The sequence below is a fragment of the Salvelinus fontinalis genome, chromosome 24, assembly GCF_029448725.1.
Source record: "Salvelinus fontinalis isolate EN_2023a chromosome 24, ASM2944872v1, whole genome shotgun sequence".
NCBI lineage: Eukaryota > Metazoa > Chordata > Actinopteri > Salmoniformes > Salmonidae > Salvelinus > Salvelinus fontinalis.
Genome location: NC_074688.1, coordinates 17,476,540 through 17,501,962, shown reverse-complemented (window position 1 = coordinate 17,501,962; position 25,423 = coordinate 17,476,540). Strand labels below are relative to the sequence as shown.

The window sequence follows — 25,423 nt, the reverse complement described above, 5'->3', positions numbered from 1 at the left end:
CACAGACAGTGTCACCAGCAAAGCACCCCAACACCATCACACCTCCTTCTCCATGCTTCACGGTGGGAACCACACATGCGGAGATCATCCGTTCACCTAATCTGCATCTCACAAAGACACGGCGGTTGGAACCAAAAATCTCAAATTTGGACTCATCAGACCAAAGGACATATTTCCACCAGTCTCATGTCTACTGCTCGTGTTTCTTGGCCCAAGCAAGTCTCTTCTTATTGGTGTCCTTTAGTAGTGGTTTCTTTGAAGCAATTCGACCTTGAAGGCCTGATTCACGCATTCTCCTCTAAACAGTTGATGTTGAGATGTGTCTGTTGAACTCTGTGAAGCATTTATTTGGGCTGTAATTTCTGAGGCCTGGAACTATAATGAACTTATCCTCTGCAGCAGAGGTAACTCTGGGTCTTCCTTTCCTGTGGCGGTCCTCATGAGAGACAGTTTTATCATAGCGCTTGATGGTTTTTGCGACTGCACTTGAAGAAACTTTCAAAGTTTATGAACATTTCTGGATTGACTGACCTACATGTCTTAAAGTAATGATGGACTGTCGTTTCTCTTTGCTTATTTGAGCTGTTCTTGACACAACTGATTGGCTCAAACGCATTAAGGAAATAAATTCCACAAATTAACTTTTAACAACGCACACCCGCTAATTGAAATGCATTCCAGGAGACTACCTCGTGAATGTGGTTGAGAGAATGCCAAGAGTGTGCAAAGCTGTAATCAAGGCAAAGGAGGGCTACTTTGAAGAATCTCAAAAATAAAATATATTTTGATTTGTTTAACACTTTTTAGGTTCCTACATGATTCCATATGTGGTATTTCATAGTTTTGATGAAGTTAGTTTAGTTAGTTTCTACATTGTAGAAAATAGTAAAAATAAAGAAAAACCCTGGAATGAGTAGGTTTGTTCAAACTTTTGACTGGTACTATATGTAAATGAGATATTTCTGTATTTTATTTTCATTACATTTGTTTTAACTTTTTCATTATGGGGTATTGTGTGTAGATGCGTGAGAACACAACAAAATGTCAAATAAGTCAAGGGATATGAATACCTTCTGAAGGCACTGTATACATTTTATAAGACACACAACCACCATGCTCGTAGGATGGAATGGTGGACATGAGTAATGCCTGGTCCTGTCTCAGTGGGGGTACTATACTGCTTACTGTGGTGACTGAACAGCTCTGAAGGCCAGGGAGTAGAGTTATGACTGCTGTGGTCAAGGGCCATTACTCATCTGACTTTGGGCCAATTACTGGAAGAGAGAGTCTCTCTGCACAGACAGACAGTGTCAGCAAAGCAGATGCACTCCAACTTAACACAAGACCAGCTACACTCCCAGACTCCTCCCACTGGCGGAGTCACTCACAGATAAATAAACACACAGGTAGGTAAGTAAGTATTGACCTTTCAAAAGCTTTTGATAGCATTGAGCACCATTTTTTGTTGTTGCATAAATTACAAACTTATGGCCTTCGAAATAGAGACCTCGACTGGTTTAGGAGTTACTTCGTTAATAGGAAACTGTTTTGTGGAACAGCACAGTTTTGAAGTTCAAGAACATGCCCTGATGAGATTCCTCAAGGTTTGATCCTTGGCCCATAGCTTTTATTTTAAATTGATGTTAATGACAATTTTGATTGTGTACATGTTATATTGTTTGCTGATGACTCCAACATCTTTCTGTCTGATAAAGATGGTCAGAAATTGATCGCTAAAATGAATTCGTAATAAAGAAAAAAAATTGGACGACTGGTTTAAAGCATTTAAGCTGTCTGTAAATTAGGGCAGTCAACGTTAGCGAGTTAATCATGCATTTATGCGCTACATGTTTATCGACGTACATTTTATTTACACCGTTAAGCGCGTCTCCATTTCTTCACCGCACGGAACCTTTTAAGAGCATGTGTTTCCGTAACGGACCCTTTTAAGCACAGGACACAACACGAAACACAGCTAGTGTCAATGCTTGCGCATTAACATTGCTGAAGGCCATGTGCCTGTAGCCAAAATCATGTAAAAGTTATGCCCAATATTACCAGAGCTATATATTTTTTTTACCAGAGCTATATATTTTTTTTACCAGAGCTATATATTTTTTTTACCAGAGCTATATATTTTCATTGTTTAGCTAGCTAGTCATGTTAACTTGACTGACTAGGCTATGCACAAATTTGGATGGCACAGGAAGAACTGAAAATGAATAGGCTACTCAAAGAGATGCTTCAAAGGCAGGCTGCATATACAAGAGTGGGTTGTGTAGAATTGTGTGTGTGTGAGCTTGCATGCATGCAGGCACTATCAGTAATTAGCACACAAACACAACACAAAAACGATATTTGCCTACAGCCAAGAGCGGAGACTGTTATGCTGATAAAGACCTCTTATGTTTCCACTCTCCTGTCATTTATAATGAGACACTATACATTGACCACTTTGGATGACCAATAAAGGACATTTATGATGCTTGCTTAAATCAGAACACATTGCAGTCAGGCACTATACTTGGGCAACACAATGGAGGTAATTTGCTACCATCGGGGTTGCTGACAGAATAATAAAAGACTGCAAGTTCCATGTAAATGACAAAGGACGATAATCATAAGACAATGATCTCAAGGGAAGACAGATGTAGTGCAGTCTCCAGTGTGGTTTTATGCAGAACTACAGTTCACTTGGGAGGGAGAGAGGATAGGATAAACAGGAGAGAGAGGGAGAGGTTAGGATAAACAGGGGAGGGAGAGGGAGAGGTTAGGATAAACAGGGGAGGGAGAGGGAGAGGTTAGGATAAACAGGGGAGGGAGAGGTTAGGATAAACAGGGGAGGGAGAGGTTAGGATAAACAGGGGAGGGAGAGGGAGAGGTTAGGATAAACAGGGGAGGGAGAGGGAGAGGTTAGGATAAACAGGGGAGGGAGAGGGAGAGGTTAGGATAAACAGGGGAGAGAGAGGGAGAGGTTAGGATAAACAGGGGAGAGAGAGGGAGAGGTTAGGATAAACAGGGGAGAGAGAGGGAGAGGTTAGGATAAACAGGGGAGAGAGGGAGAGGATAGGATAAACAGGGAAGGAGGGAGAGGATAGGATAAACAGGGGAGAGAGAGGGAGAGGTTAGGATAAACAGGGGAGGGAGAGGTTAGGATAAACAGGGGAGGGAGAGGGAGAGGTTAGGATAAACAGGGAAGGAGGGAGAGGTTAGGATAAACAGGGGAGAGAGGGAGAGGATAGGATAAACAGGGAAGGGGGGAGAGGTTAGGATAAACAGGGAAGGAGGGAGAGGATAGTATAAACAGGGGAGGGAGGTTAGGATAAACAGGGAAGAGGGAGGGAGAGGTTAGGATAAACAGAAGAGAGAGGGAGAGGTTAGGATAAACAGGGGAGAGAGAGAGAGGATAGGATAAACAGGGAAGGAGGGAGAGGATATGATAAACAGGGGAGAGAGAGGGAGAGGTTAGTATAAACAGGGAAGAGAGAGGAAGAGGTTAGGATAAACAGGGGGAAGAGAAGGAGAGGTTAGGATAAACAGGGAAGGAGAGGGAGAGGATAGGATAAACAGGGGAGAGAGAGGGAGAGGTTAGGATAAACAGGGGAGAGAGAAGGAGAGGTTAGGATAAACAAGGAAGGAGAGGGAGAGGTTAGTATAAACAGGGAAGGAGGGAGAGGATAGGATAAACAGGGGAGAGAGAGGGAGAGGTTAGGATAAACAGGGAAGAGAGAGGGGGAGGATAGGATAAACAGGGGAGAGAGAGGGAGAGGATAGGATAAACAGGGGAGAGAGAGGGAGAGGTTAGGATAAACAGGGGAGAGATAGGGAGAGGTTAGTATAAACAGGGAAGGAGGGAGAGGTTAGGATAAACAGGGAAGGAGAGGGAGAGGCTAGTATAAACAGGGAAGGAGGGGGAGGATAGGATAAACAGGGAAGAGGGAGGGAGAGATTAGGATAAACAGGGGAGAGATAGGGAGAGGTTAGTATAAACAGGGAAGGAGAGGGAGAGGTTAGTATAAACAGGGAAGGAGGGAGAGGTTAGGATAAACAGGGGAGAGAGGGGGAGAGGTTAGGATAAACAGGGGAGAGAGAGGGAGAGGTTAGGATAAACAGGGAGAGAGAGGGAGAGGTTAGGATAAACAGGGGAGAGAGGGAGAGGTTAGGATAAACAGGGGAGGGAGAGGTTAGGATAAACAGGGGAGGGAGAGGGAGAGGTTAGGATAAACAGGAAAGGAGGGAGAGGATAGTATAAACAGGGGAGAGAGAGGGAGAGGTTAGGATAAACAGGGGAGGGAGAGGTTAGGATAAACACGGAAGAGAGAGAAGGAGAGGTTAGGATAAACAGGGAAGGAGAGGGAGAGGATAGGATAAACAGGGGAGAGAGAGGGAGAGGTTAGGATAAACAGGGGAGAGAGGAGAGGTTAGGATAAACAGGGAAGGAGAGGGAGAGGTTAGGATAAACAGGGAAGGAGGGAGAGGATAGTATAAACAGGGGAGAGAGAGGGAGAGGTTAGGATAAACAGGGGAGGGAGAGGTTAGGATAAACACGGAAGAGAGAGAAGGAGAGGTTAGGATAAACAGGGAAGGAGAGGGAGAGGATAGGATAAACAGGGGAGAGAGAGGGAGAGGTTAGTATAAACAGGGAAGGAGGGAGAGGATAGGATAAACAGGGGAGAGAGGAGAGGTTAGGATAAACAGGGAAGGAGAGGGAGAGGTTAGGATAAACAGGGAAGGAGGGAGAGGATAGGATAAACAGGGGAGAGAGAGGGAGAGGTTAGGATAAACAGGGGAGGGAGAGGTTAGGATAAACAGGGAAGAGAGAGAAGGAGAGGTTAGGATAAACAGGGAAGGAGAGGGAGAGGATAGGATAAACAGGGGAGAGAGAGGGAGAGGTTAGTATAAACAGGGAAGGAGGGAGAGGATAGGATAAACAGGGGAGAGAGAGGGAGAGGTTAGGATAAACAGGGGAGAGAGAAGGAGAGGTTAGGATAAACAGGGAAGGAGAGGGAGAGGTTAGGATAAACAGGGAAGGAGGGAGAGGTTAGGATAAACAGGGAAGAGAGAGAAGGAGAGGTAAGGATAAACAGGGAAGGAGGGAGAGGTTAGGATAAACAGGGGAGAGAGAAGGAGAGGTAAGGATAAACAGGGGAGGGAGAGGTTAGGATAAACAGGAAAGAGGGAGAGAGGATAGGATAAACAGGGGAGAGAGAAGGAGAGGTTAGGATAAACAGGGGAGAGAGAGGGAGATGATAGGATAAACAGGGAAGGAGGGAGAGGATAGGATAAACAGGGAAGAGAGAGGGAGAGGTTAGGATAAACAGGGGAGGGAGAGGGAGAGGTTAGGATAAACAGGGGAGGGAGAGGGAGAGGTTAGGATAAACAGGGGAGGGAGAGGGAGAGGTTAGGATAAACAGGGGAGGGAGAGGTTAGGATAAACAGGGGAGGGAGAGGTTAGGATAAACAGGGGAGGGAGAGGGAGAGGTTAGGATAAACAGGGGAGGGAGAGGGAGAGGTTAGGATAAACAGGGGAGAGAGAGGGAGAGGTTAGGATAAACAGGGGAGAGAGAGGGAGAGGTTAGGATAAACAGGGGAGAGAGGGAGAGGATAGGATAAACAGGGAAGGAGGGAGAGGATAGGATAAACAGGGGAGAGAGAGGGAGAGGTTAGGATAAACAGGGGAGGGAGAGGTTAGGATAAACAGGGAAGGGGGGAGAGGTTAGGATAAACAGGGAAGGAGGGAGAGGATAGTATAAACAGGGGAGGGAGGTTAGGATAAACAGGGAAGAGGGAGGGAGAGGTTAGGATAAACAGGAGAGAGAGGGAGAGGTTAGGATAAACAGGGGAGAGAGAGAGAGGATAGGATAAACAGGGAAGGAGGGAGAGGATATGATAAACAGGGGAGAGAGAGGGAGAGGTTAGTATAAACAGGGGAGGGAGAGGTTAGGATAAACAGGGAAGAGAGAGGAAGAGGTTAGGATAAACAGGGGGAAGAGAAGGAGAGGTTAGGATAAACAGGGAAGGAGAGGGAGAGGATAGGATAAACAGGGGAGAGAGAGGGAGAGGTTAGGATAAACAGGGGAGAGAGAAGGAGAGGTTAGGATAAACAGGGAAGGAGAGGGAGAGGTTAGTATAAACAGGGAAGGAGGGAGAGGATAGGATAAACAGGGGAGAGAGAGGGAGAGGTTAGGATAAACAGGGAAGAGAGAGGGGGAGGATAGGATAAACAGGGGAGAGAGAGGGAGAGGATAGGATAAACAGGGGAGAGAGAGGGAGAGGTTAGGATAAACAGGGGAGAGATAGGGAGAGGTTAGTATAAACAGGGAAGGAGGGAGAGGTTAGGATAAACAGGGAAGGAGAGGGAGAGGCTAGTATAAACAGGGAAGGAGGGGGAGGATAGGATAAACAGGGAAGAGGGAGGGAGAGATTAGGATAAACAGGGAGGGAGAGGTTAGTATAAACAGGGAAGGAGAGGGAGAGGTTAGTATAAACAGGGAAGGAGGGAGAGGTTAGGATAAACAGGGGAGAGAGGGGGAGAGGTTAGGATAAACAGGGGAGAGAGAGGGAGAGGTTAGGATAAACAGGGAGAGAGAAGGAGAGGTTAGGATAAACAGGGGAGAGAGGGAGAGGTTAGGATAAACAGGGGAGGGAGAGGTTAGGATAAACAGGAAAGAGAGAGAGGGAGAGAGGATAGGATTAACAGGGGAGAGAGAAGGAGAGGTTAGGATAAACAGGGGAGAGGGGAGAGGTTAGGATAAACAGGGAAGGAGAGGGAGAGGTTAGGATAAACAGGGAAGGAGGGAGAGGATAGTATAAACAGGGGAGAGAGAGGGAGAGGTTAGGATAAACAGGGGAGGGAGAGGTTAGGATAAACACGGAAGAGAGAGAAGGAGAGGTTAGGATAAACAGGGAAGGAGAGGGAGAGGATAGGATAAACAGGGGAGAGAGAGGGAGAGGTTAGTATAAACAGGGAAGGAGGGAGAGGATAGGATAAACAGGGGAGAGAGGAGAGGTTAGGATAAACAGGGAAGGAGAGGGAGAGGTTAGGATAAACAGGGAAGGAGGGAGAGGATAGGATAAACAGGGGAGAGAGAGGGAGAGGTTAGGATAAACAGGGGAGGGAGAGGTTAGGATAAACAGGGAAGAGAGAGAAGGAGAGGTTATGATAAACAGGGAAGGAGAGGGAGAGGATAGGATAAACAGGGGAGAGAGAGGGAGAGGTTAGTATAAACAGGGAAGGAGGGAGAGGATAGGATAAACAGGGGAGAGAGAGGGAGAGGTTAGGATAAACAGGGGAGAGAGAAGGAGAGGTTAGGATAAACAGGGAAGGAGAGGGAGAGGTTAGGATAAACAGGGAAGGAGGGAGAGGTTAGGATAAACAGGGAAGAGAGAGAAGGAGAGGTTAGGATAAACAGGGGAGAGAGAAGGAGAGGTAAGGATAAACAGGGGAGGGAGAGGTTAGGATAAACAGGAAAGAGAGAGAGGGAGAGAGGATAGGATAAACAGGGGAGAGAGAAGGAGAGGTTAGGATAAACAGGGGAGAGAGAGGGAGATGATAGGATAAACAGGGAAGGAGAGGGAGAGGTTAGGATAAACAGGGAAGGAGGGAGAGGATAGGATAAACAGGGGAGAGAGAGGGAGAGGTTAGGATAAACAGGGGAGGGAGAGGGAGAGGTTAGGATAAACAGGGGAGGGAGAGGGAGAGGTTAGGATAAACAGGGGAGGGAGAGGGAGAGGTTAGGATAAACAGGGGAGGGAGAGGTTAGGATAAACAGGGGAGGGAGACGTTAGGATAAACAGGGGAGGGAGAGGGAGAGGTTAGGATAAACAGGGGAGGGAGAGGGAGAGGTTAGGATAAACAGGGGAGAGAGAGGGAGAGGTTAGGATAAACAGGGGAGAGAGAGGGAGAGGTTAGGATAAACAGGGGAGAGAGGGAGAGGATAGGATAAACAGGGAAGGAGGGAGAGGATAGGATAAACAGGGGAGAGAGAGGGAGAGGTTAGGATAAACAGGGGAGGGAGAGGTTAGGATAAACAGGGGAGGGAGAGGGAGAGGTTAGGATAAACAGGGAAGGAGGGAGAGGTTAGGATAAACAGGGGAGAGAGGGAGAGGATAGGATAAACAGGGAAGGGGGGAGAGGTTAGGATAAACAGGGAAGGAGGGAGAGGATAGTATAAACAGGGGAGGGAGGTTAGGATAAACAGGGAAGAGGGAGGGAGAGGTTAGGATAAACAGGAGAGAGAGGGAGAGGTTAGGATAAACAGGGAAGAGAGAAGAAGAGGTTAGGATAAACAGGGGGAAGAGAAGGAGAGGTTAGGATAAACAGGGAAGGAGAGGGAGAGGATAGGATAAACAGGGGAGAGAGAGGGAGAGGTTAGGATAAACAGGGGAGAGAGAAGGAGAGGTTAGGATAAACAGGGAAGGAGAGGGAGAGGTTAGTATAAACAGGGAAGGAGGGAGAGGATAGGATAAACAGGGGAGAGAGAGGGAGAGGTTAGGATAAACAGGGAAGAGAGAGGGGGAGGATAGGATAAACAGGGGAGAGAGGGGGAGAGGTTAGGATAAACAGGGGAGAGATAGGGAGAGGTTAGTATAAACAGGGAAGGAGGGAGAGGTTAGGATAAACAGGGAAGGAGAGGGAGAGGCTAGTATAAACAGGGAAGGAGGGGGAGGATATGATAAACAGGGAAGAGGGAGGGAGAGATTAGGATAAACAGGGGAGAGATAGGGAGAGGTTAGTATAAACAGGGAAGGAGAGGGAGAGGTTAGTATAAACAGGGAAGGAGGGAGAGGTTAGGATAAACAGGGGAGAGAGGGGGAGAGGTTAGGATAAACAGGGGAGAGAGGGGGAGAGGTTAGGATAAACAGGGGAGAGATAAGGAGAGGTTAGGATAAACAGGGAGAGAGAAGGAGAGGTTAGGATAAACAGGGGAGAGAGGGAGAGGTTAGGATAAACAGGGGAGGGAGAGGTTAGGATAAACAGGGGAGGGAGAGGTTAGGATAAACAGGAAAGAGAGAGAGGGAGAGAGGATAGGATTAACAGGGGAGAGAGAAGGAGAGGTTAGGATAAACAGGGGAGAGAGGAGAGGTTAGGATAAACAGGGAAGGAGAGGGAGAGGTTAGGATAAACAGGGAAGGAGGGAGGGATTAGTATAAACAGGGGAGAGAGAGGGAGAGGTTAGGATAAACAGGGGAGGGAGAGGTTAGGATAAACACGGAAGAGAGAGAAGGAGAGGTTAGGATAAACAGGGAAGGAGAGGGAGAGGATAGGATAAACAGGGGAGAGAGAGGGAGAGGTTAGTATAAACAGGGAAGGAGGGAGAGGATAGGATAAACAGGGGAGAGAGGAGAGGTTAGGATAAACAGGGAAGGAGAGGGAGAGGTTAGGATAAACAGGGAAGGAGGGAGAGGATAGGATAAACAGGGGAGAGAGAGGGAGAGGTTAGGATAAACAGGGGAGGGAGAGGTTAGGATAAACAGGGAAGAGAGAGAAGGAGAGGTTAGGATAAACAGGGAAGGAGAGGGAGAGGATAGGATAAACAGGGGAGAGAGAGGGAGAGGTTAGTATAAACAGGGAAGGAGGGAGAGGATAGGATAAACAGGGGAGAGAGAGGGAGAGGTTAGGATAAACAGGGGAGGGAGAGGTTAGGATAAACACGGAAGAGAGAGAAGGAGAGGTTAGGATAAACAGGGAAGGAGAGGGAGAGGATAGGATAAACAGGGGAGAGAGAGGGAGAGGTTAGTATAAACAGGGAAGGAGGGAGAGGATAGGATAAACAGGGGAGAGAGGAGAGGTTAGGATAAACAGGGAAGGAGAGGGAGAGGTTAGGATAAACAGGGAAGGAGAGGGAGAGGTTAGGATAAACAGGGGAGAGAGAAGGAGAGGTAAGGATAAACAGGGGAGGGAGAGGTTAGGATAAACAGGAAAGAGAGAGAGGGAGAGAGGATAGGATAAACAGGGGAGAGAGAAGGAGAGGTTAGGATAAACAGGGGAGAGAGAGGGAGATGATAGGATAAACAGGGAAGGAGAGGGAGAGGTTAGGATAAACAGGGAAGGAGGGAGAGGATAGGATAAACAGGGGAGAGAGAGGGAGAGGTTAGGATAAACAGGGGAGGGAGAGGGAGAGGTTAGGATAAACAGGGGAGGGAGAGGGAGAGGTTAGGATAAACAGGGGAGGGAGAGGGAGAGGTTAGGATAAACAGGGGAGGGAGAGGTTAGGATAAACAGGGGAGGGAGAGGTTAGGATAAACAGGGGAGGGAGAGGGAGAGGTTAGGATAAACAGGGGAGGGAGAGGGAGAGGTTAGGATAAACAGGGGAGAGAGAGGGAGAGGTTAGGATAAACAGGGGAGAGAGAGGGAGAGGTTAGGATAAACAGGGGAGAGAGGGAGAGGATAGGATAAACAGGGAAGGAGGGAGAGGATAGGATAAACAGGGGAGAGAGAGGGAGAGGTTAGGATAAACAGGGGAGGGAGAGGTTAGGATAAACAGGGGAGGGAGAGGGAGAGGTTAGGATAAACAGGGAAGGGGGGAGAGGTTAGGATAAACAGGGAAGGGGGGAGAGGATAGTATAAACAGGGGAGGGAGGTTAGGATAAACAGGGAAGAGGGAGGGAGAGGTTAGGATAAACAGGAGAGAGAGGGAGAGGTTAGGATAAACAGGGAAAAGAGAGGAAGAGGTTAGGATAAACAGGGGGAAGAGAAGGAGAGGTTAGGATAAACAGGGAAGGAGAGGGAGAGGATAGGATAAACAGGGGAGAGAGAGGGAGAGGTTAGGATAAACAGGGGAGAGAGAAGGAGAGGTTAGGATAAACAGGGAAGGAGAGGGAGAGGTTAGTATAAACAGGGAAGGAGGGAGAGGATAGGATAAACAGGGGAGAGAGAGGGAGAGGTTAGGATAAACAGGGAAGAGAGAGGGGGAGGATAGGATAAACAGGGGAGAGAGAGGGAGAGGATAGGATAAACAAGGGGGAGAGAGGGAGAGGTTAGGATAAACAGGGGAGAGAGAGGTTAGGATAAACAGGGGAGAGAGGAGAGGTTAGGATAAACAGGGAAGGAGAGGGAGAGGTTAGGATAAACAGGGAAGGAGGGAGGGATTAGTATAAACAGGGGAGAGAGAGGGAGAGGTTAGGATAAACAGGGGAGGGAGAGGTTAGGATAAACAGGGAAGAGAGAGAAGGAGAGGTTAGGATAAACAGGGAAGGAGAGGGAGAGGATAGGATAAACAGGGGAGAGAGAGGGAGAGGTTAGTATAAACAGGGAAGGAGGGAGAGGATAGGATAAACAGGGGAGAGAGGAGAGGTTAGGATAAACAGGGAAGGAGAGGGAGAGGTTAGGATAAACAGGGAAGGAGGGAGAGGATAGGATAAACAGGGGAGAAAGAGGGAGAGGTTAGGATAAACAGGGGAGGGAGAGGTTAGGATAAACAGGGAAGAGAGAGAAGGAGAGGTTAGGATAAACAGGGAAGGAGAGGGAGAGGATAGGATAAACAGGGGAGAGAGAGGGAGAGGTTAGTATAAACAGGGAAGGAGGGAGAGGATAGGATAAACAGGGGAGAGAGAGGGAGAGGTTAGGATAAACAGGGGAGAGAGAAGGAGAGGTTAGGATAAACAGGGAAGGAGAGGGAGAGGTTAGGATAAACAGGGAAGGAGGGAGAGGTTAGGATAAACAGGGAAGAGAGAGAAGGAGAGGTTAGGATAAACAGGGGAGAGAGAAGGAGAGGTAAGGATAAACAGGGGAGGGAGAGGTTAGGATAAACAGGAAGAGAGAGAGGGAGAGAGGATAGGATAAACAGGGGAGAGAGAAGGAGAGGTTAGGATAAACAGGGGAGAGAGAGGGAGATGATAGGATAAACAGGGAAGGAGAGGGAGAGGTTAGGATAAACAGGGAAGGAGGGAGAGGATAGGATAAACAGGGGAGAGAGAGGGAGAGGTTAGGATAAACAGGGGAGGGAGAGGGAGAGGTTAGGATAAACAGGGGAGGGAGAGGGAGAGGTTAGGATAAACAGGGGAGGGAGAGGTTAGGATAAACAGGGGAGGGAGAGGTTAGGATAAACAGGGGAGGGAGAGGGAGAGGTTAGGATAAACAGGGGAGAGAGAGGGAGAGGTTAGGATAAACAGGGGAGAGAGGGAGAGGATAGGATAAACAGGGAAGGAGGGAGAGGATAGGATAAACAGGGGAGAGAGAGGGAGAGGTTAGGATAAACAGGGGAGGGAGAGGTTAGGATAAACAGGGGAGGGAGAGGGAGAGGTTAGGATAAACAGGGAAGGAGGGAGAGGTTAGGATAAACAGGGGAGAGAGGGAGAGGATAGGATAAACAGGGAAGGGGGGAGAGGTTAGGATAAACAGGGAAGGAGGGAGAGGATAGTATAAACAGGGGAGGGAGGTTAGGATAAACAGGGGAGGGAGAGGTTAGGATAAACAGGGGAGGGAGAGGGAGAGGTTAGGATAAACAGGGGAGAGAGAGGGAGAGGTTAGGATAAACAGGGGAGAGAGAGGGAGAGGTTAGGATAAACAGGGGAGGGAGAGGTTAGGATAAACAGGGGAGGGAGAGGGAGAGGTTAGGATAAACAGGGGAGGGAGAGGTTAGGATAAACAGGGGAGGGAGAGGTTAGGATAAACAGGGGAGGGAGAGGGAGAGGTTAGGATAAACAGGGGAGAGAGAGGGAGAGGTTAGGATAAACAGGGGAGAGAGAGGGAGAGGTTAGGATAAACAGGGGAGAGAGGGAGAGGATAGGATAAACAGGGAAGGAGGGAGAGGATAGGATAAACAGGGGAGAGAGAGGGAGAGGTTAGGATAAACAGGGGAGGGAGAGGTTAGGATAAACAGGGGAGGGAGAGGGAGAGGTTAGGATAAACAGGGAAGGAGGGAGAGGTTAGGATAAACAGGGGAGAGAGGGAGAGGATAGGATAAACAGGGAAGGGGGGAGAGGTTAGGATAAACAGGGAAGGAGGGAGAGGATAGTATAAACAGGGGAGGGAGGTTAGGATAAACAGGGAAGAGGGAGGGAGAGGTTAGGATAAACAGGAGAGAGAGGGAGAGGTTAGGATAAACAGGGGAGAGAGAGAGAGGATAGGATAAACAGGGAAGGAGGGAGAGGATATGATAAACAGGGGAGAGAGAGGGAGAGGTTAGTATAAACAGGGGAGGGAGAGGTTAGGATAAACAGGGAAGAGAGAGGAAGAGGTTAGGATAAACAGGGGGAAGAGAAGGAGAGGTTAGGATAAACAGGGAAGGAGAGGGAGAGGATAGGATAAACAGGGGAGAGAGAGGGAGAGGTTAGGATAAACAGGGGAGAGAGAAGGAGAGGTTAGGATAAACAGGGAAGGAGAGGGAGAGGTTAGTATAAACAGGGAAGGAGGGAGAGGATAGGATAAACAGGGGAGAGAGAGGGAGAGGATAGGATAAACAGGGGAGAGAGAGGGAGAGGTTAGGATAAACAGGGGAGAGATAGGGAGAGGTTAGTATAAACAGGGAAGGAGGGAGAGGTTAGGATAAACAGGGAAGGAGAGGGAGAGGCTAGTATAAACAGGGAAGGAGGGGGAGGATAGGATAAACAGGGAAGAGGGAGGGAGAGATTAGGATAAACAGGGGAGAGATAGGGAGAGGTTAGTATAAACAGGGAAGGAGAGGGAGAGGTTAGTATAAACAGGGAAGGAGGGAGAGGTTAGGATAAACAGGGGAGAGAGGGGGAGAGGTTAGGATAAACAGGGGAGAGAGAGGGAGAGGTTAGGATAAACAGGGGAGAGAGTAGGAGAGGTTAGGATAAACAGGGAGAGAGAAGGAGAGGTTAGGATAAACAGGGGAGAGAGGGAGAGGTTAGGATAAACAGGGGAGGGAGAGGTTAGGATAAACAGGGGAGGGAGAGGTTAGGATAAACAGGAAAGAGAGAGAGGGAGAGAGGATAGGATTAACAGGGGAGAGAGAAGGAGAGGTTAGGATAAACAGGGGAGAGAGGAGAGGTTAGGATAAACAGGGAAGGAGAGGGAGAGGTTAGGATAAACAGGGAAGGAGGGAGAGGATAGTATAAACAGGGGAGAGAGAGGGAGAGGTTAGGATAAACAGGGGAGGGAGAGGTTAGGATAAACACGGAAGAGAGAGAAGGAGAGGTTAGGATAAACAGGGAAGGAGAGGGAGAGGATAGGATAAACAGGGGAGAGAGAGGGAGAGGTTAGTATAAACAGGGGAGAGAGAGGGAGAGGTTAGTATAAACAGGGAAGGAGGGAGAGGATAGGATAAACAGGGGAGAGAGAGGGAGAGGTTAGGATAAACAGGGGAGAGAGAAGGAGAGGTTAGGATAAACAGGGAAGGAGAGGGATAGGTTAGGATAAACAGGGAAGGAGGGAGAGGTTAGGATAAACAGGGAAGAGAGAGAAGGAGAGGTTAGGATAAACAAGGGAGAGAGAAGGAGAGGTAAGGATAAACAGGGGAGGGAGAGGTTAGGATAAACAGGAAAGAGAGAGAGGGAGAGAGGATAGGATAAACAGGGGAGAGAGAAGGAGAGGTTAGGATAAACAGGGGAGAGAGAGGGAGATGATAGGATAAACAGGGAAGGAGAGGGAGAGGTTAGGATAAACAGGGAAGGAGGGAGAGGGTAGGATAAACAGGGGAGAGAGAGGGAGAGGTTAGGATAAACAGGGGAGGGAGAGGTTAGGATAAACAGGGAAGAGAGGGAGAGGATAGGATAAACAGGGGAGAGAGAGGGAGAGGTTAGGATAAACAGGGGAGGGAGAGGTTAGGATAAACAGGGAAGAGAGGGAGAGGATAGGATAAACAGGGAAGGAGAGGGAGAGGTTAGTATAAACAGGGAAGGAGGGAGAGGATAGGATAAACAGGGGAGAGAGAGGGAGAGGTTAGGATAAACAGGGGAGAGAGAAGGAGAGGTTAGGATAAACAGGGAAGGAGAGGGAGAGGTTAGTATAAACAGGGAAGGAGGGAGAGGATAGGATAAACAGGGGAGAGAGAGGGAGAGGTTAGGATAAACAGGGGAGAGAGAGGGAGAGGTTAGGATAAACAGGAGAGAGAGGGGGAGAGGTTAGGATAAACAGGGAAGGAGAGGGAGAGGTTAGTATAAACAGGGAAGGAGGGAGAGGATAAGATAAACAGGGGAGAGAGAGGGAGAGGTTAGGATAAACAGGGGAGAGATAGGGAGAGGTTAGTATAAACAGGGAAGGAGGGAGAGGTTAGGATAAACAGGGGAGAGAGAGGGAGAGGTTAGGATAAACAGGGGAGAGAGAAGGAGAGGTTAGGATAAACAGGGAAGGAGGGAGAGGTTAGGATAAACAGGGAAGAGAGAGAGGGAGAGAGGATAGGATAAACAGGGGAGAGAGAAGGAGAGGTTAGGATAAACAGGGGAGAGAGAGGGAGATGATAGGATAAACAGGGAAGGAGAGGGAGAGGTTAGGATAAACAGGGAAGGAGGGAGAGGATAGGATAAACAGGGGAGAGAGAGGGAGAGGATAGGATAAACAGGGGAGAGAGAGGGAGAGGTTAGGATAAACAGGGGAGGGAGAGGTTAGGATAAACAGGGAAGAGAGGGAGAGGATAGGATAAACAGGGGAGAGAGAGGGAGAGGTTAGTATAAACAGGGAAGGAGGGAGAGGATAGGATAAACAGGGGAGAGAGAGGGAGAGGTTAGTATAAACAGGGAAGGAGAGGGAGAGGATAGGATAAACAGGGGAGAGAGAGGGAGAGGTTAGGATAAACAGGGGAGAGAGAAGGAGAGGTTAGGATAAACAGGGAAGGAGAGGGAGAGGTTAGTATAAACAGGGAAGGAGGGAGAGGATAGGATAAACAGGGGAGAGAGAGGGAGAGGATAGGATAAACAGGGGAGAGAGAGGGAGAGGTTAGGATAAACAGGGGAGAGATAGGGAGAGGTTAGTATAAACAGGGAAGGAGGGAGAGGTTAGGATAAACAGGGAAGGAGAGGGAGAGGCTAGTATAAACAGGGAAGGAGGGGGAGGATAGGATAAACAGGGAAGAGGGAGGGAGAGATTAGGATAAACAGGGGAGAGATAGGGAGAGGTTAGTATAAACAGGGAAGGAGAGGGAGAGGTTAGTATAAACAGGGAAGGAGGGAGAGGTTAGGATAAACAGGGGAGAGAGGGGGAGAGGTTAGGATAAACAGGGGAGAGAGAGGGAGAGGTTAGGATAAACAGGGGAGAGAGTAGGAGAGGTAAGGATAAACAGGGGAGAGAGGGAGAGGTTAGGATAAACAGGGGAGGGAGAGGTTAGGATAAACAGGGGAGGGAGAGGTTAGGATAAACAGGGAAGAGAGAGAGGGAGAGAGGATAGGATTAACAGGGGAGAGAGAAGGAGAGGTTAGGATAAACAGGGGAGAGAGGAGAGGTTAGGATAAACAGGGAAGGAGAGGGAGAGGTTAGGATAAACAGGGAAGGAGGGAGAGGATAGTATAAACAGGGGAGAGAGAGGGAGAGGTTAGGATAAACAGGGGAGGGAGAGGTTAGGATAAAAACGGAAGAGAGAGAAGGAGAGGTTAGGATAAACAGGGAAGGAGAGGGAGAGGATAGGATAAACAGGGGAGAGAGAGGGAGAGGTTAGTATAAACAGGGAAGGAGGGAGAGGATAGGATAAACAGGGGAGAGAGGAGAGGTTAGGATAAACAGGGAAGGAGAGGGAGAGGTTAGGATAAACAGGGAAGGAGGGAGAGGATAGGATAAACAGGGGAGAGAGAGGGAGAGGTTAGGATAAACAGGGGAGGGAGAGGTTAGGATAAACAGGGAAGAGAGAGAAGGAGAGGTTAGGATAAACAGGGAAGGAGAGGGAGAGGATAGGATAAACAGGGGAGAGAGAGGGAGAGGTTAGTATAAACAGGGAAGGAGGGAGAGGATAGGATAAACAGGGGAGAGAGAGGGAGAGGTTAGGATAAACAGGGGAGAGAGAAGGAGAGGTTAGGATAAACAGGGAAGGAGAGGGATAGGTTAGGATAAACAGGGAAGGAGGGAGAGGTTAGGATAAACAGGGAAGAGAGAGAAGGAGAGGTTAGGATAAACAAGGGAGAGAGAAGGAGAGGTAAGGATAAACAGGGGAGGGAGAGGTTAGGATAAACAGGAAAGAGAGAGAGGGAGAGAGGATAGGATAAACAGGGGAGAGAGAAGGAGAGGTTAGGATAAACAGGGGAGAGAGAGGGAGATGATAGGATAAACAGGGAAGGAGAGGGAGAGGTTAGGATAAACAGGGAAGGAGGGAGAGGATAGGATAAACAGGGGAGAGAGAGGGAGAGGTTAGGATAAACAGGGGAGGGAGAGGTTAGGATAAACAGGGAAGAGAGGGAGAGGATAGGATAAACAGGGGAGAGAGAGGGAGAGGTTAGGATAAACAGGGGAGGGAGAGGTTAGGATAAACAGGGAAGAGAGGGAGAGGATAGGATAAACAGGGGAGAGAGAGGGAGAGGTTAGTATAAACAGGGAAGGAGGGAGAGGATAGGATAAACAGGGGAGAGAGAGGGAGAGGTTAGTATAAACAGGGGAGAGAGAGGGAGAGGTTAGTATAAACAGGGAAGGGGAGGGAGAGGTTAGTATAAACAGGGAAGGAGGGAGAGGATAGGATAAACAGGGGAGAGAGGGGGAGAGGTTAGGATAAACAGGGGAGAGAGAAGGAGAGGTTAGGATAAACAGGGAAGGAGAGGGAGAGGTTAGTATAAACAGGGAAGGAGGGAGAGGATAGGATAAACAGGGGGGAGAGAGGGAGAGGTTAGGATAAACAGGGGGGAGAGAGGGAGAGGTTAGGATAAACAGGGAAGAGAGAGGGAGAGGTTAGGATAAACAGGAGAGAGAGGGGGAGAGGTTAGGATAAACAGGGAAGGAGGGAGAGGATAAGATAAACAGGGGAGAGAGAGGGAGAGGTTAGGATAAACAGGGGAGAGAGAAGGAGAGGTTAGGATAAACAGGGAAGGAGAGGGAGAGGTTAGTATAAACAGGGAAGGAGGGAGAGGTTAGGATAAACAGGGAAGAGAGAGAGGGAGAGAGGATAGGATAAACAGGGGAGAGAGAAGGAGAGGTTAGGATAAACAGGGGAGAGAGAGGGAGATGATAGGATAAACAGGGAAGGAGGGAGAGGATAGGATAAACAGGGGAGAGAGAGGGAGAGGTTAGGATAAACAGGGGAGGGAGAGGTTAGGATAAACAGGGAAGAGAGGGAGAGGATAGGATAAACAGGGGAGAGAGAGGGAGAGGTTAGTATAAACAGGGAAGGAGGGAGAGGATAGGATAAACAGGGGAGAGAGAGGGAGAGGTTAGTATAAACAGGGAAGGAGAGGGAGAGGTTAGTATAAACAGGGAAGGAGGGAGAGGGTAGGATAAACAGGGGAGAGAGAGGGAGAGGTTAGGATAAACAGGGGAGAGAGAAGGAGAGGTTAGGATAAACAGGGAAGGAGAGGGAGAGGTTAGTATAAACAGGGAAGGAGGGAGAGGATAGGATAAACAGGGGAGAGAGAGGGAGAGGTTAGGATAAACAGGGAAGAGAGAGGGAGAGGTTAGGATAAACAGGGAATGAGAGGGAGAGGATAGGATAAACAGGAGAGAGATGGAGAGGATAGGATAAACAGGGAAGAGAGAGGGAGATGATAGGATAAACAGGGAAGAGAGAGGGAGATGATAGGATAAACAGGGGAGAGAGAGGGAGAGGTTAGGATAAACAGGGAAGGAGGGAGAGGATAGGATAAACAGGGAAGGAGGGAGAGGTTAGGATAAACAGGGAAGGAGGGAGAGGTTAGGATAAACAGGGGAGAGAGAAGGAGAGGTTAGGGTAAAAAGGGAAGGAGAGGGAGAGGATAGGATAAACAGGGAAGAGAGAGAGGGAGAGAGGATAGGATAAACAGGGGAGGGAGAAGGAGAGGTTAGGATAAACAGGGAAGAGAGAGAGGGAGAGGTTAGTATAAACAGGGAAGGAGGGAGAGGTTAGGATAAACAGGGAAGAGAGAGGGAGAGAGGATAGGATAAACAGGGGAGAGAGAAGGAGAGGTTAGGATAAACAGGGGAGAGAGGGGGAGATGATAGGATAAACAGGGAAGGAGAGGGAGAGGTTAGGATAAACAGGGGAGAGAGGGAGATGATAGGATAAACAGGGGAAAGAGGGAGAGGTTAGGATAAACAGGGGAGAGGTTAGGATAAACAGGGAAGGAGAGGGAGAGGTTAGGATAAACAGGGAAGAGAGAGGGAGAGGATAGGATAAACAGGGGAGAGAGGGAGAGGTTAGGATAAACAGGGAAGAGAGGGGGAGAGGATAGGATAAACAGGGGAGAGAGGGAGAGGTTAGGATAAACAGGGGAGAGAGAGGGAGAGGTTAGGATAAACAGGGAAGGAGAGGGAGAGGTTAGTATAAACAGGGAAGGAGGGAGAGGATAGGATAAACAGGGGAGAGAGAAGGAGAGGTTAGGATAAACAGGGAAGAGAGATTGAGAGGTTAGGATAAACAGGGGAGGGAGAGGGAGAGGTTAGGATAAACAGGAGAGAGAGGGAGAGGTTAGGATAAACAGGAGAGAGAGAGGGAGAGGTAAGGATAAACAGGGGAGAGAGAAGGAGAGGTTAGGATAAACAGGGGAGGGAGAGGTTAGGATAAACATGGGAGAGAAGGGGAGGTTAGGATAAACAGGGAAGGAGAGGGAGAGGATAGGATAAACAGGGGAGAGAGAGGGAGAGGTTAGGATAAACAGGGGAGGGAGGGAGAGGTTAGGATAAACAGGGAAGGAGAGGGAGAGGATAGGATAAACAGGGGAGAGAGAAGGAGAGGTTAGGATAAACAGGGGAGGGAGGGAGAGGTTAGGATAAACAGGAGAGAGGGAGAGGTTAGGATAAACAGGAGAGAGAGAGGGAGAGGTTAGGATAAACAGGAGAGAGAAGGAGAGGTTAGGAAATACAGGGGAGGGAGAGGTTAGGATAAACAGGGGAGGGAGAGGTTAGGATAAACAGGGGAGAGAGAAGGAGAGGTTAGGATAAACAGGGAAGGAGAGGGAGAGGATAGGATATACAAGGGAGAGAGAGGGAGAGGTTAGTATAAACAGGGAAGGAGGGAGAGGATAGGATAAACAGGGGAGAGAGAGGGAGAGGTTAGGATAAACAGGGGAGAGAGGGGGAGAGGTTAGGATAAACAGGGGAGAGAGAAGGAGAGGATAGGATAAACATTGAAGGAGGGAGAGGATAGGATAAACAGGGGAGAGAGGGGGAGAGGTTCGGATAAACAGGGGAGAGAGAGGGAGAGGTTAGGATAAACAGGAGAGAGAGAGGGAGAGGTTAGGATAAACAGGGAAGGGGGGAGGATAGGATAAACAAGAGAGAGAGAGGGAGAGGTTAGGATAAACAGGGGAGAGAGAGGGAGAGGTTAGGATAAACAGGAGAGAGAGAGGGAGAGGTTAGGATAAACAGGGGAGAGAGAATGAGAGGTTAGGATAAATAGGGAAGGAGGGAGAGGATAGGATAAACAGGGGAGAGAGAGGGAGAGGTTAGGATAAACAGGGGAGAGAGAGGGAGAGGTTAGGATAAACAGGAAAGAGAGAGGGAGAGGATAGGATAAACAGGGAAGAGAGGGAGAGGTTAGTATAAACAGGGAAGGAGGGGGAGAGGATAGGATAAACAGGGGAGAGAGAGGGAGAGGTTAGGATAAACAGGGGAGAGAGGGAGAGGTTAGGATAAACAGGGAAGGAGAGGGAGAGGTTAGTATAAACAGGGAAGGAGGGGGGGAGGATAGGATAAACAGGGGAGAGAGAGAGAGAGGTTAGGATAAACAGGGGAGAGAGAGGGAGAGGTTAGGATAAACAGGGAAGGAGAGGGAGAGGATAGGATAAACAGGGAAGAGAGAGGGAGAGGATAGGATAAATAGGGAAGAGAGAGGGAGAGGATAGGATAAACAGGAGAGAGAGGGAGAGGATAGGATAAACAGGGGAGAGAGAGGGAGAGGTTAGGATAAACAGGAGAGAGAGAGGGAGAGGTTAGGATAAACAGGGAGGGAGGGGTTAGGATAAACAGGGAAGAGAGAGGGAGAGGATAGGATAAACAGGAGAGAGAGAGGGAGAGGTTAGGATAAACAGGGAGGGAGGGGTTAGGATAAACAGGGAAGAGAGAGGGAGAGGATAGGATAAACAGGAGAGAGAGGGAGAGGTTAGGATAAACAGGGGAGAGAGGGGGAGAGGTTAGGATAAATAGGGAAGAGAGAGGGAGAGGTTAGGATAAACAGGGGAGAGAGAGGGAGAGGTTAGGATAAACAGGGGAGAGAGAGGGAGAGGTTAGGATAAACAGGGAAGAGAGAGGGAGAGGTTAGGATAAATATGGAAGGAGAGGGAGAGGTTAGGATAAACAGGGGAGGGAGAGGGAGAGGTTAAGATAAACAGGGGAGAGAGAGGGAGAGGATAGGATAAACAGGGAAGAGAGAGGGAGAGGTTAGGATAAACAGGGAAGAGAGATGGAGATTATAGGATAAACAGGGGAGAGAGGGAGAGGTTAGGATAAATATGGAAGGAGAGGGAGAGGTTAGTATAAACAGGGAAGAGAGAGGGATAGGTTAGGATAAACAGGGAAGGAGAGGGAGAGGTTAGGATAAACAGGGAAGAGAGAGGGAGAGGATAGGATAAACAGGGGAGAGAGAGGGAGAGGATAGGATAAACAGGGGAGGGAGGGGTTAGGATAAACAAGGAAGAGAGAGAAGGAGAGGTTAGGATAAATATGGGGGAGAGGGAGAGGATAGGATAAACAGGGGGGAGATGGCGAGGGGGAGAGGTTAGAATAAACAGGGGAGAGAGGGAGAGAGGGCGGGGATAGGATAAACAGGGGAGAGAGGGAGAGCACTATGCAAACACACACTCACACACATATACACATACACACAGGAAGGTACCAGTACATGCAATACAGGGCTCTTACTTGATGGCAGTCTCCTCAGGCACCTCTAGAGAGAGAGTCAGAGTTTCAGAGGTCAGCTCACACAGCTCAGGACTCACACAGTGCAGTCCCTCCGTCACCTGCAACAGGAACACACACATGCATGGACACACAGAGACACACATACACACAGGCACTCACATACATGGAAATACACAAAGATACACACATGAGGCAGCAAGTGGATAAATGTCATTATTTTATAAGACAAATAAAGAAGTTCTGCGAACTCTGAACCTAGCTAGCTGGTCAGCTGGACTGTTGTGACTAATAGAGTACAGGTAGCATTCATCTCTGACCTGTTCTTTCTCCCACTGCACCACCAAGAGTCTCTGTCCAGCCTTAGGCTGCCATGGTTGCAGCGTCGGAGGTGCCTGCGTGGTGCTGGACACTGTTGTTGGCTGGTAGGGCTGAGTGGCGGTTGTGGGTGTGGCGGGTGTGGCCTGTTCGGGGGCAGGGGGTGTGGCAGGATCCCAGTTGGAGACAGGCAGCAGGTCCAAGGTGCCCTGCTCACACTTCTCCCCCTCGTACCCCTCGCTGCACTCGCAGGTGTACTCCTCGCTCTCACCACTGCGGCTACAGTTGCCATGGAAACATGGGCTGTTGGCACAGGGGTCTGTGAAAAACTGACAACACAAAGAGGAAAGGGAAAATGACTATAGATGACATGGGAAACGAAACGCCAATTTCAGACTCAATATTCGTTGTATATGAACCACTGTATATTATGGATGCATCTCAAATCACAAACTTTCCTCCAGAGTGCACTGCTTTTGACCAGAGAGCTTTACTGTCCACTATGCCTTCATCTCAAATTACACCTTTTACAACCACTACTTCACAGGACTCTGGTCAAAAGTAGTACACTACATAGGGAATCAATCGAGACGTAGGCTGTATCCTCACTATTCTGTAACGGCCATCACCATTGGCTCAGAGGATTCTCCCCTTGTCCATTATTAACACCTGGATGTTTATTGCAACTTTTCCTGCTTAGGCTGCAAAACCAAGAGTGGCAGAGAGTGCAATGTTCTGCGGCAGTTTTATATTTGCAGCGCGTCTAAGGTAAGAGAGCTCAGTTTACCAGGGTAAACTCTCAAATCTTATTTTCATCCCTCCTAACATGTATCTTCTCTCTTCCTTCATGTTCTTTTCCCTCTTTCTTGTCTTCTTTGCTTTTCACTCTCTCTACTTGCGAAAGCCTGTTGCAGATATGTCCACTCGTCACATGCTAGCTGTATTGTTCTTGTAAAGGCCACAACAAATTATACACTAATGCACAGTTATAAACAAATACTCAATCACGACCACAGGCTTCCCGGTTATGTCCATAAGTAATCAAAAATGTTCTACGAACGAACCTAGGGTTTGAACTCATGTGCAACCAGAGGCTCAAGGTTTCTCACTATCACGCACACATTACTTTAATGGACCCTGGCAGTCTTTTTCATGCTGCTGTCTCCCATTAATAATTCACCATATTTAGAGAAGAAAAAACTCTGACAAAAGCGTTTGAAGGTGAGAGAAGATAAAGCTAAGTAGGTTCCAAGATGGCGTAGCAGTCGGACGTGTGTTTTGTCTTGTCCCGTCCCGTGTAAATATAATTTTCCTCTGGGTTTTTTTCATATATATTTCATATATATTTTCATCTCACTTTCCATCTATGGACTGAATATACTCTCCTGCAACCCGCCTCACCCAATGTGGTACGGATCTGCAATTTTTATACTTTAGAACCGGAACCCCCATCAGCAGCTAGCCAGCTAACTAGCTACTAGCTAGTAGTCAGTTAGCCACTGCTAGCGGTCTTCACTGTTAACTCGGACTCCAGCCAGCCTCAGCTCGGTCAATACCTGCCAGTCTGCACAGCGCAATATCAACCCAGAGCATATCGGACTGCTTTTTCTCTATCACATATCCAGATTCCTACCGCAAGCTCTGAACCTTTACACCGGATCATCGCAGTTAGCTAGCTGCAATCTGAGTGGCTACACCTGGCTAACGTCTCTGTCCCGAAGCAAGCACCAGTTAGCCTTGAGCTAGGCTCACCTCTCAGCTAGACGAAGAGGTCCACCAGCTAATTCTTGGGCTACAATACCTCTTTTGCGAATTGGCCTGGACCCTTTTCTGCCAACACGGAGCCCCGCCGATACATCACGACTGGTCTGCCGATGTAATCGTCCGAGGTGATTTCAACAGGCTCTTCCGTTTTGACGTCTGAATCGCCATGTCTCCAGCTCGCCTAGTAGCGTAGTAGCGACTACTGAATCGGCTCCCTGACTCAACTATTGCTACTCATTGGACCCTGTGATCACTCGGCTACACATGCCTCTCCCTAATGTTAATATTCCTTGTCTATTGCTGGTTTGGTTAGTGATTGTCTTATTTCACTGTAGAGCCCCCAGCCCTACCCAATATGCCTTAGATAGCCCTTTTGTCCCACCCCACACACGCAGTGACCTCACCTGGCGCCTCTAGAGACAAAACCTCTCTCATCGTCACGCAATGCCTAGGTTTACCTCCACTGTACACAAATCCTACCATACCCTTGTCTGTACATTATGCCTTGAATCTATTCTTCCACGCCCAGAAATCTGCTCCTTTTGCTCTCTGTTCCGAACGTACTAGACAACCAGTGTTTATAGCCTCTAGCCGTACCCTTATCCTACTCCTCCTGTATTCCTCTGGTGATGTAGAGGTTAACCCAGGCCCTGCAGCCCCCAGCACGACTCCCATTCCCCAGGCGTTCTCATTTGTTGACTTCTGTAACTGTAAAAGCCATGGTTTCATGCATGTTAACATCAGAAGCCTCTTCCCTAAGTTTGTTTTATTCACCGCTTTAGCACACTCCGCCAACCCGGATGTCCTAGCCGTGTCTGAATCCTGGCTTAGGAAGGCCACCAAAAATCCTGAAATTTCCATCCCCAACCACAACATTTTCCGACAAGATAGAACTGCCAAAGGGGGTCGGAGTTGCAATCTACCGCAGAGATAGCCTGCAGAGTTCTGTCATACTATCCAGTTCGACCTTCTACTTTTAAAAATCCACCTTTCCAGAAACAAGTCTCTCAACGTTGCAGCTTGTTATAGACCCCCCTCAGCCCCCAGTTGTGCCCTGGACACCATATGTGAATTGATTGCCCCCCATATATCTTCAGAGTTCGTACTGTTAGGTGACCTAAACTGGGATATGCTTAACACCCTGGCAGTCCTACAATCTAAGCTAGATGCCCTCAATCTCACACAAATTATCAAGGAACCTACCAGGTACCACCCCAAAGCCGTAAACACGGGCACCCTCATAGATATCATCCTAACCAACTTGCCCTCTAAATACACCTCTGCTGTTTTCAACCAAGATCTCAGCGATCACTGCCTCATTGCCTGCGTCCGTAATGGGTCCGCGGTCAAACGACCACCCCTCACCACTGTCAAGCGCTCCCTAAAACACTTCAGTGAGCAGGCCTTTCAAATTGACCTGGTCTGGGTATCCTGGAAGGCTATCTTTTTCAAACAGAAATTTGCATCCTGTTATTT

At 48.4% G+C, this 25,423-nt stretch overlaps 1 protein-coding gene across 1 annotated transcript in view; it reads right to left on the bottom strand.

The window, feature by feature from the left end:
* LOC129822073 (delta and Notch-like epidermal growth factor-related receptor) overlaps positions 1 to 25,423 on the bottom strand; it is a 92,355-nt gene that overhangs the window by 28,842 nt on the left and 38,090 nt on the right. Inside the window, exons 2-3 of the mRNA XM_055879958.1 lie at positions 22,186 to 22,512; positions 21,869 to 21,966 (exon numbers count right to left, since the gene is read on the bottom strand). Of these exons, the coding sequence (XP_055735933.1) occupies positions 21,869 to 21,966; positions 22,186 to 22,512 (425 nt within the window). The remainder of the gene's footprint in view (positions 1 to 21,868; positions 21,967 to 22,185; positions 22,513 to 25,423) is intronic.